This window comes from Rattus norvegicus, chromosome 1 (genome assembly GCF_021556685.1).
Source record: "Rattus norvegicus strain SHRSP/BbbUtx chromosome 1, alternate assembly SHRSP_T2T, whole genome shotgun sequence".
NCBI classification, from domain to species: domain Eukaryota; kingdom Metazoa; phylum Chordata; class Mammalia; order Rodentia; family Muridae; genus Rattus; species Rattus norvegicus.
Genome location: NC_141534.1, coordinates 112,460,524 through 112,472,500, shown reverse-complemented (window position 1 = coordinate 112,472,500; position 11,977 = coordinate 112,460,524). Strand labels below are relative to the sequence as shown.

The following is an 11,977-nucleotide window of genomic DNA, read 5'->3' as shown; positions in this document are numbered from 1 at the left end:
AAGTCCAACTCCTGCAGAAGTTTGCAACAATTATCGCATAGACGGGCATGGATGTGAAAAACTTCCTCCATGGGGTCTTGAATTTCTGAAAGCCCCAAACAAGAGTTACTTGGCTTCAGCATTTTCTGACTTTAAATTGAGCCTTGTTTTCAGGCTCATAGGGTGGAATACCAGTATGAGATAATTAATTGGTAGCTACAGCATCCCAGTTAAACTTAAGCGAGTGAACAATCATTAAATGAAGAAACAAAATAGCAATCTATTCCTCTGGTTTAGTCTAGTATCTATCATATGCAAATTTATGTACATAGAAAATAAATTCCAAAACCATGGGTTCTAATTTCTCTCTTTTTTTAATTTCTCCTTTTTTTTAAATATTTATTTACTTATTATATATAAGTACACTGTAGCTGTCTTCAGACACACCAGAAGAAGGCATCCGATCTCACCACAGATGGTTGTGAGCCACCATGCGGTTGCTGGGATTTGAACTCAGGACCTCTGGAAGAGCAGTCAATGCTCTCAACCACCAAGCCATCTCTCCACCCCAGGTTCTAACTTCTAAGAGTTAAAACAGCTTCCTCCGCCACCCAGCAAAATACTGCCAAGTGAGTGGCTTCATGATATCTAAAATGTTAAAAGTTCAATGTATTTGGACAAGAAAAATAAAACCAGAACAAGTGATTGTCTCCCTCTCCGAAGTCAGCTAAGCTATCATCTCTCTGTGATTCTCTTGACAGTTAGTGAAGATCAATATACTTTATGACACTGAGGTACTAGTTCCTGAAATAGTCCCGTGGTGCTGAGTACAGCCTAGGACATCATTACCAGCTATTTCCTTTTGAGTCTTTTCAAAAATAAAAACAAAAAGGGCCTAGAGAAAATTGCTATGATTATAACACCTTTACAATTTAAACCTCTTACACTTAATGTTTTAGACCTCAAACTATTTCCCATAGTCACAAATACTTTCTTAAGCACCTTATCTTGAAGACCAAAATACACCTGCCAAAGAGATAATCTTCTAAAATAAGCTCAATCAGTGTTTTATGGTGTCCTTGACAGGATAAAATGATCCAAACAGGAAGCAGAACTTCTAGACACAGATTTAATAATTCTTCCTAAGTGCTGAGTCCCAGGATCATTGCTATGAAACTGTCTGTATACAGAGTCTCAAATATCACTTCAAATGTAGAATAGTAAGAAATCACATGACAGTCATCAGAAAAATATGTAATGCCAAAAAACGGGCAAAAGCCCACATCAATAACATAATAACAGGGTTGGGGATTTAGCTCAGTGGTAGAGCGCTTGCCTAGCAAGCACAAGGTCCTAGGTTCAATCCCCAGATCCGAAAAAAATAAAAAGAAAAAAAATAACATAATAAACAGCATACGTAGCTTTTGATAAATATTTGTATTGTGAAAGCATGACAGGTAAGCCCCAAGGGATAGGAATTTTCTCTTTAATCCTATCCTATTTCCTCTTTCATATGTCATAAATGATAAAAATACTTCACAGATAAGTAAAAATGCCCAAAGACAGGAGTGACTGCACTAGGATACCTCTGTGTGGGGAAGAGGTATAACTGAATTGTTAAGAGGCAACAGCTTTTTTCCTGCTGGGAAAATATTGCTTTGCTAATGTCAGAATTATCTTTTCTGAGAACTACGTTCTTCATGTGGTAAAGCACTGACCCAACAGGAAGAGAAAACTGTCAATGTTAAAAAGATTTATTTATTTTATCTTGTATGTATGCATATTTTGCTTCAGTGTGTGTCTGTGCACCACATGTGTACCTGGTGCCCACAAATGCCAGAAGAGGGCATCAGATTCCCTGGAATTGGAGTTACAGATGGTTGTGAGCTGCTGTGTGGTGTTGGGCATTGAACCTTAGTTCTCTAGCACAGCAAGTGTTCTTTCTTAACGACCAAGTCATCTCTCCTGCTTCTAACCTACTTTATGCTTTAAAAATCATCAGGAGTTACAAGCAGATGTTAGACATTCTGGCAGTGTTCATTCAGTTGTTTCAGGATAAACACACACACACACACATCTGTATATATATGCATATATATATTTACATACACATATGTATATATGTGTATATATATATATAGTGTTTAAAATTATTCCTTAGAGAAAAACATAAAAGATCTCAGTCATACAGGACACTGTAACCTGCAATCTTTCACTGGATCCACTCATAGCAAGCGACTGTAAAAGATGAAGGTGTGGCACTTCCCACAAGTATTAGAAGATTGCCTGCCTGGGTATTAATAATTTGAATGTGGCCATGAGTTTGGCAGTGTCTGAGAGTCACTACTGAATGTATTAGATCTGATAGAATTTCCTGAAGAGAATATGACACATTCATGGGACACATGTTTGAACTGTCCACATAAACAAAAGTAAAGTAAACAGGGCAAGATGTCAATTCTGGCTACGCTTGTGTAGCTTTCTGGATCCTGAGGATCATAGTCCCCCATCTCTGGCCCATACTGCATGTCTTCCTAGGGGGCTATAATTCAAGTTCAGGCCTTGAAGATTCTCAAGCCAGGATATTTCTCCCAAACTTTGAAAGAAATGGGCCTCGACCCTGAGACACATTCACTAAAGCTTCCCGTAATCACTGTGTGTTGATCCCCTTGTTGCTGGTCTAAAATACATTACATTCTCTGATACACCTGAACTTGCACTGTACTTGGCTTCTTTAAGAAGCACATTGGGCTGGTATTCCTGGTGTGCTGTATTCTTCTTCCCTTTCTAGTTCTTTCTCTGAGATATTCTGGGTACCCTCTGTGGGAATTCCCTGACCACAAGTTTTGGTGCAATGCAGCTGAGGTCAGAGAACCACTGTTGATTGTGTTAGTGGTGTTCAGACAAAACAACCTGAGACTATGCCGCCTGCTTTGTTGTATGCAGAATTTGGTCCAAAAAAATGCTCAAAAGAACTTGAAATACAAGTTCTACTTCCATTTGATCTTATTTTTAAATGTATTTTAAGTAACAGGAACATATGAAACCTTGTAAGAAGAGAGAAACAGTGCTTTTAAAAGGCAATGGGATACAGGAAGTGGAAAGCCAGAGACTGTACTGTTCCTCTAACCCAGTGCTCAGTGGTTCTCAGCCTCCCTGGTGCTGTGACCCTTTAATACAGTTCCTCATTCGTAGTGATACCCTCAACTGTAAAATTACTTTTGCTGCTACTTCATGACTGTATTTTGCTATCATGGATCATAATGTAAATATTTTTGGAGATAGAGATTTTGCCAAAGGGGTCACGACCTAAAGTTTGAGAACTCCTGCTAAGCCATCTAGTTTTTCTCTGAAAAGAAGGTAGTAATCATTCCTGATGGAGGCTAGGGAGAATAGATTGAGAGAGGGAGGGAGGGAGGGAGGGAGGGAGAGAGAGGCTGAGGGAAAGATTAGCACCAGACTACTTTTGTTCAGTAAGGACCTGTAACACGGTTAGTCCAGGAAGGATAAAAACAGGTACAGACACCATAAAGAAATGCTTACCTCCATTGCTCCTAACAGATTTGCGCTCTCCCCGATGCTCTCTTCTATGTACCTACGTTCTTCGTCTGTTATGGTTGGATGCTTTGCGGGGCTCTCGTAAGACACCAGAAGCCAGAACATATACCAGACCATACCAAAGCTTCCTGCAAGACAGGATTAGCAAGGAGGTCAAAGACAGTAATCAGAAATACAGTTAAGAGCTAAGGGTTGAAGACAACACATAGTAATTTCAATGAGAACCATTTGGTGTGGTGTGGGCAGAGTTTACCTGCTGCTTCCTGTCCCCAGGCTCTGGATACCAGATTTCTCAAAGACTGATGCCATGGTTTGTATCTTTAACTCTGATACACAGAACACTTACAAGCTGCTACTGAATGGTATCAGTCGGAAATTTAATCACGCGCCTCATATTCCATTCCCAAGCTGTTCCAGACCAGACACAATGACAAACAACAGAAGAAAACTGAACAAGACCACATTTTTGTTTGGAGAATGCCATGGAATGAGGGATGGACATCTTTCTTATTTGCTGACTTTCAATATATAAAATAGTTTAAATTTCCTGAGCAGGAGAAATGTCTGCTCCCCTCACTGACTGGCACTTCTAAGGGCCATAAATAGTTTTGAAGTAAAATGAAGAAGAGTTTGCTAGCCTGAATGACCACATTCGATGAACAAACGCCCCTACAATTAACATGGAGGCACTTTCATGGGATGTGACTACACACTGTGTGCCCTAGCTCACTTTGCTGTTCATTCTTGGGGACTGACAGAACTTACATCCCTAGGCTACAAACTATCTTCTCTCCTTCCAGTCCTCATCTTTATTTATCACTCTCACTAGGAACCTGTATTCTCCCTGTGCATTATAAATCTGGAATCCCGACAGGAGGAGGAATTCCAGGTGATTTATCCCGCTCTTCCCACTGCTAGCAAGCCTTTGCATTTTTCTTTCAGACTCTTCCCTTTATCCCTTGGGTAACAATCTAAATGCTCCTGAGCTCACTAATACTTCATGTTTGTCTATAGACTCTCTAAGACAACTTCCTTAACACCATGCATAGCTGCTGATGTGCTGTCTTCCCTTTAATTACTGAACATGGAAGCAGATGTGATTTGAGGCCATATATTATGTGAAATACACATATGCACACACACACACATTATATATATATATATACATATATATATGCAGGATTTTCATAAACTTAAATCCTAACTATGTCTAGAAGTTCTTGGCAAAATAATAAAAATAGGTAAAGGAGGCTGTTGTTTATATTACACAGAAGAGTGAGGGGGTCACACTCCGAGCATCTGATAACTGAGAGGTCTGTAATTTGGTGAAGATCCCTTACTGTTCATCATGCTCACCAACTGAACTCATCAAACGTATCCTGTACCACTCTGTCCATCGCTACCATGAACTAAATCCATGTACTGGGCCCTGTGTCCACCTGGTGTTCTATAGCTTTTACCTTCTTCCATTTACTCTACTGTTCAAATTTCATCACACTAATTTTTAAAACAAAAACTGAATATGCTATTCAGGATCCAGTTTTTCTTGTGGACAGCAAGCAAACATGCTTTGCATTTTTCCAAATATCTACTGCATATCCTTTGATTCATAGTATATGATAAATGTTAAATGAGATTCGAGAAAACATAAAGACTTACTTAAATTAGCATTCTTTTTCTCTTTAAAATATATTTCCCTTGAAAATAATTTTTCTTACATTTTCAGATCACAGTTTCTACTCTCCTAACACCTTCCAGATCATCCCCACCTTCTCTCCCACTCAACTCCATGCCCTATCTTTCTTTCTTTTTCTAGAAACAATTAACATTTGAGATGTGTATGAATGTAAGAGTCCCATCAAATCTTCAAGTAAGTAATAAACTAAGCCAAAATCATGGTAGCAACTAGCCATGCTAAGTACAAACACACACCCTTGTGAAGAGCAAATAACAGAAAAATAAAACTTAAAATCTGACTTTCAGAATTCTCTCTAGGGATCCTCTCAGGTAGCCCAGCAGGTAGCGACATTTTCTATCAAATTTGAGTTCCAGTCTCAGAACCTACATGATGGAAAGAGAGAACTGACTCCTACAAGTTGTCCTCTGACCTTTATACACATACCACGGCATGCATGTAACATACTCACACATGTACAGAGACAAAGAGAGACAGAGGCAGAGGCAGAGATAGACACAGAGAGACAGAAATATCCAAAAACATATATAGCTTACAATGTAGAGCATTCACTGATCTAAAAACCTGTTAATTGGTTCTTCACTACCCAAAAAACCCTTATTATAAAGCAATATTTGTCAGAATTCTCTAGGAAGATACACTTACCATTTTAAGAATATTTCAAGCTAAGAACAAATGAATGTGGCCAAATTCAGAGGCAGCCAGACACTTCTCTACAACACCACGTGCTTAATCTAATCCTCCAGATGCTTGTGCCCACACCCAAAGATGATATTAGACACCTTAGAAAGGGAACCCCCAGGGCAGTCTGGAAAGCATTCGGCTTCTTATTAGCATATATGCAGTAGGATTTCATCTTTATTTCAATGTGAGATCTCTGTGGATTTTAATTTCTGCTTCTGTGACTGGTTATTATAGATATTGTATCAAAACCAATAGATGAATTAGCAGGACAACCATCCTCCTGTCACCCACTCCCGTTCAGCTTGACAAGGGAGAATTAGAGTAATGGCCAGAAAACAATAGCAGAAAAGCGAGGGGAGTCGGGGCTAGCTCTTTCATCCCTAGCAGCATTTAATCAGGAGCTCCTTATCCTCCTCACAGACAGAAGCATATTACTTAAAACAGTATTGCAGTGTCTCCATAAGCAACATTATTGCTCTTTAAGGCAGCAAACAGCAATGAAGGAATAATAATTTCAGAATATAAAGGTTTTTTTTTAAGATGAGAAAGTAAGGAAATAATTGTGCATTGTATGTTTCCCTATTTAACAGCCTTGCATAACTCTATTGGAAATAAATGTGACCTACCATATACGTAAAATACTGAAGACCATCCAGTGTACTGCACCAGGATACCAGCTAGGGGCATTGCAATGACTGCTCCAGCATAGGAACCTGGAGGGGAAGGAATGAAGGAGGGAAGTAAGTGAGAACAATAGTGGGTTTTCCCTTGGGTACTCTAGGATTGGCTCACACGAACACATGCAACAGTTGCACACATATGCACACCACTCCATCAAACACATGTCCACCCTACATCCTTACACAAAATCACAGGACCATACGGAGAATCAAACCTAGGCAGCGGGACATAATGGAGACTTAAAGAACTGTAACAAGGCTGTGGGCTGCAGAAATGGGTAAGAGCATTTACTACTCTTGTAGAGTACATGTGTTCCGTTCTCAGAACACACACAGGAGCTCACAACCATCCAAAACTCCAATTCCAAGGGCTTTGATGCTCTTTTCTGGCCTTCAATGGTGTGATGAATAGTCCCAACTGTCAACGTGACTATTTCTGAAATGAACTACAATACAGAAATGGAGGGCACACGTTTGATCCCGATCTTGAGGCTGGAAGACACAGGCTTTTGATCTAGATCTTGAGGCCTAGTGGGTTTGAAAAATTTGGGCCCAGGCAAGGTGTCTGGCACCTTTAATCCCAGGAAACAGAAGCAAGCAGATTTCTGAGTTCAAGGTCAGCCTGAGATAGAGCAAGTTCCAAGTGAAAAATAACTTAAATCCAGGCATGGTGGTACACACCACTCATCTGGGATATACCTTCTGTTGGTATACATGAGGACAATGGAAGAAGGAAGCTTTCTTCTTCATCATCTGCTGGCACTTAGTGGTCAGCACCTCTGTTGGAATCTACTTCTTCAGGATTCCAGCTTATACAGAAGGCCAAGTAAAACACCTGAGACTGAGCAACTACTGGGTTCTTGGACTTCCCATTCACAGTCGCCCACTGTTGGCCTAGTGGGTTGTAGCCTGTAAGTCATTTAATAATTTCCTTTAATATAGAGAGACATTCCCTAAGATCTGTGACTCTAGAGAACCCTAATACGGAGGACACTGGGCACGCAGATGATGCACTAACATACATGCAGACAGACACTCAAATGGAGAAGATAAAAATAAGGAAAGAAAAAAACCGTTTTTTTAGAAAGATATGCTTTACCTCTGCATGATGTTTTCTACTTTCCTTTTAAAATGTATCAGAAATGATTGTGAAAACAGTATCTCAGATTCAGAGACAAAGACTGAGATATTTAAAGCCTTTGGTGTAAATCTTAATGTTTACAAATTCAACGTCTGTATGTAATAACATGGCTGAGAATTTAACATTGGTGGGCTTTTACAGGAGCTCTGAATTTTCAAGTGACTTCGTATTGTCTCTTGTTGCCATTTAGGAATGGGACTTTCCTTGTATATCTATTGGGGACTCAAAAAAATAATAATTTAAGGTTGCCAGTGTTGGTGGTACATGCCTTTAATCTAAGCACAATCTGAGACAGAGGCAGGAAGATCTCTGTGAGTTCTAGGCCAGCCTGTTGTACATACGAAGTTTCAGGATAGTCCATGCTACATAGTTATTTCAAATACATACCACCAGTTAACATATTTGGGAATGGCTCAACTCCCAAAATAAGAGAAGACATAAAGAAAGGCTGGTTTAAAGATGCTAATGAAAATTAGAATAGTGGTTCAAACCTGCTACTTTGTAAATGCAGTTACCTTCCCTAACCATTAGCCCACCACAGCAGCACAATGCTCACCACAGAAGGAGGTGGTAGCCAACCTACTCCTCTCCAAAGGAGGGGCCCACTTGCTCCATATCCCGTGACAGGCTGGGTAGGTGACGCCCTGCAGTGGGAAAACAGACATGGGAATTTAGGATACAGAGCCACTAGGAAGTGAACCTCCTCTGAGCCTGTTTCTAATCTAATGGCTCTCACTGAACCCATGGAATCCCATTTGAAAAGCTCCACACACAATCTCTTCAGATGCTCCCACCTGTCAGGGTTTTCCCTCATCCTAATTTTCTTCTTATTAAAGCGAAAAATAAGACTGTCTGATAATCACTTTGCTTGTGAGTGAAACATTTTGTGAAACGTGGACACCTTTTGTAAGACACTGCATTGAGTGATTCCCCAAAACTCTAGATAGGTGTTCAGCCATTTAGAAGTTGACATTAAAAACAACTATCACTTTCTATAATTTTGATTCTGTCAAATTGTTTTCCACTTTGGAAGAAAGAACAATCTTCTCAGTGTTTTTACAGTCACATTGTCTATTTCTGTCACACCCCATGTGGTGAAAGGACTGTTCATGGGTCAAACTCAGGTTTTTAAATGGCATTCCTTCAAAGTCTTCTGAATACTACATCAAGCTCCAATTGTATAACCACATAGCTAAGAATGTGCTAAATACTTCAGTGTGTTAAAGAAAAGCAGAGACTTAGGATAAACCTCTCAAGCGGGATGGAGAGATGGCTTAGCAGTCAAGCTGAACCCAAGTTTGGTTCCCTTCACCTCTCCACAATTTGTCTATGGCTCCAGCTCCAGGGGATTCAATGCCTTTGGCTTCCTTTGGTACCTGCACTCACATGTACATACACACATGCAGAAATACAGACCTATACATGAGTGAAAAATAAAAGATTAATCTTTTAAAAACTACATCCAAGTCCAAAGGATGTAGTTCACTGGTATGGGAGCACTTGCTCGTCTCTCATGCACGCGTGGAGCCCTGAGTTTGAGGACCAAGTCGATTGATTACCTGCGACTGATACATTTCCAATGCTTTATCTCCTATTTTAACATTATATAGTACAGCTAATATCTATTTTTCCATAAAGACAAAAGTAAGCATGTAGATTTCAGTTGCACCCCCAAACTTGAAATGATGCCACCCTGTAATTCCTACCTCCACAAGTCCTTGCAATATTCTAACAAAGATGACGCATCCATAATGCACTCTGGCTGCAGATGGGATCAGCATATTGAGGGTAGAGGTAAGCAGTATGGCAGCCCCAAAGACCCTGGAAGATAGACATGGGAAGATGTGACTCAGTGTGACTTGCACTGCTCAAAGCTCCTCAGGTGAGTTTAAGTGGTTAAGAAAAAAAAAGCACTTTTAAAGTGGATATTTTCCTCCTAAAAGAATAAAATAATTCCTATATGGATCAGTTTACTGTAATAAATGCATCCTTGAATTACCTAAAAGTTGGTAATGAGTACATTGGTGATGAGTAAGAAACAAGAGTGGGCCAAAAGCAATCACATTTCAATGCTCCAGACATCCCAGAGGTCGACCTCGTAGAAGAGGTTTTTCTTACTGAGTGTACTAGTGTTAATTCCCTTTTTGTTCTTCATTGTGGGATACAGAGGTGGACAGATTTTGTCTGAGGTACATCCACAGGATCACATATACACAAAAAATTAAGAAAGAATTGGAAGAAAAATGTTAAAGATTTTGTTTTGCAAGTAAAAATCCTAATTTAAGTATTTTTGAAAGCTTCCATAATTTTCACACCAATGAATAAAACACATCCTCAATGGAAATGCCAGAACCAATCCCTTGAAGAGAAGTATATTTTAGGAACAGATTATTCCCAAGGGCCCAACCCAATGTGTTACTAAGTCATACTTTGACCTTTCAGTTGGGATTGGGTACATCATAGATGTTCCAGGTTTTCCAGAGCTGTATTAAATATCACAGTTAATGACTTGAATTTCTGAAGGGCACATAATGATTATTAACCTGCTAGTAACATTTAATAAATAAGATCACGAAGGGCTGAAAACGAGCAGCTTCCTTCATGGCAGTCAAAGATTGGGGCAGATAATTTTCTTGAAAAGTCAGCAGCCACATCTGCCTCTTTCTTCCCCACTGGAGATAGTTTGACCCACCTCTCATAGACACAGAATCCCCTCTTTGCTCCATGGCTGCTGAGTGGGCGTGTTACATTTGGACTCAGAGATGATATGGTGTGCTAAGATTAAAGGAGGATAAACCATGTTATCTGCTTTGTTCAACACATGTGTCTTCTGGTAGTTATTGTGGGGGTTAATTTGGATTAAATTTACTTTGTAGGAATAGAACTTCCTGCCGTGATCTTCTTTCTGCTAGAAAGAGTTTTTAGGATGGTGCTGTCATTAAATAGATGAAAGGGAGTGAAGTTTTACACGTTTCATTAGCTTTGCATTTCAGTTGCTGAACAACGGGCATTTTGTAGGGATAATTCTCTGTTGTAGAGTGCTGGCTTATGCATGAAATGATCTTTAGTTCTGTCCTAGAACTTTACCCAACAGATACCAATGGCATTCTCCCCCTCAACCACAACAGAAAATGCCTGCAGAAATTACCAAATATCACTTAGGGGAACAAAATCAACCCCACAGTGAAATCAGAGATGAACTATTAGTTGGGCATCGACCGCAATCAGAGCTAAATATTAAGAAGGTTTATTTAAGGGTAACCATGCTCAAATCTCACAAGCTGTAACTTCACAACCACAAAAGGATGCATCGGTACATGTGATAGTTGACCCATACTCTACATAAAAATGTAGCCCTTACCCATGTACTTTACTGCAGAGTTCACCTTACGACAATTTATTTGTGAATACCTCTCAATTATTAGTTCTCCCAAACATCATTCTAAGCATTACCATTGCTTTGGAGAGTACATTGACCTTAACTGATTAGGAATGAAGTCTATCAAATTTTGCATAAAATTTGAAGTTAAATGAGAATAGAATCTTATTTAATTTTAGACAAGTGTACAAATGAGTACCAGCGAAACTAAATTTCGAAGCAGCAGGATTCTTACCCTGTAAGAAAAGCCTTTATGCTTTCTCTTGCTACACCACCAGCACTGATAAGCTTTTCTGTTCACAGTTCACCTGGGAACACTGATTTCAAACATGTGCTCAGATAGGGAAGGAAGATTTTCAGAAAACTATTTATACCACCTCCAACCACATGAACTCAGCTAATCGTCCAAGAAACTATCTGCCTGAATTAGATTTCTTTTCAAGTGCTCGTTATACAAATAAGAAAACTGCCTAAGAAAGACTGGTCAGAAAAACTGCAAGTAACAGAGATGAAATTTGAAACTAGACCTTTGCTCTTCTGTTATTAGGATATTAACAGGATTCAAAAAGCATGAATATGGCCCATAGTAGACCAGGAAAGGAAGAGAGAAAAGCCAAGAAGTTCAGAAGCAGCACTTTTCCAAAGCCTAATAGAAATACATATGGAAAGCACAGCCTACTGAGGTTGACCAGTAAGCCATGCTTTCACAGAATAGCCTTTGAGCCAGTCCTTGGGAATGAGTGCATCAAACATAAAAGAAATTCTAAAAGGAAGGAGTGAACCACAAGGGTTCCAAACTGGAAGTGGTTGCTATATGGACAACTGAACCTAATATATTATGTATGTATTATGTGGTGCCT

The 11,977-nt window shown here is 39.5% G+C and overlaps 1 protein-coding gene across 1 annotated transcript in view; it reads right to left on the bottom strand.

Annotated features, from left to right (window-relative positions):
- Positions 1 to 11,977, bottom strand: part of Slc17a6 (solute carrier family 17 member 6) — a 40,054-nt gene that overhangs the window by 9,587 nt on the left and 18,490 nt on the right. Inside the window, 5 exon segments of the mRNA NM_053427.1 lie at positions 1 to 85; positions 3,523 to 3,665; positions 6,544 to 6,630; positions 8,295 to 8,382; positions 9,445 to 9,559. The exon segment at positions 1 to 85 is cut by the window's left edge and continues 65 nt beyond it. Coding sequence (NP_445879.1) covers positions 1 to 85; positions 3,523 to 3,665; positions 6,544 to 6,630; positions 8,295 to 8,382; positions 9,445 to 9,559 — 518 coding nt within the window.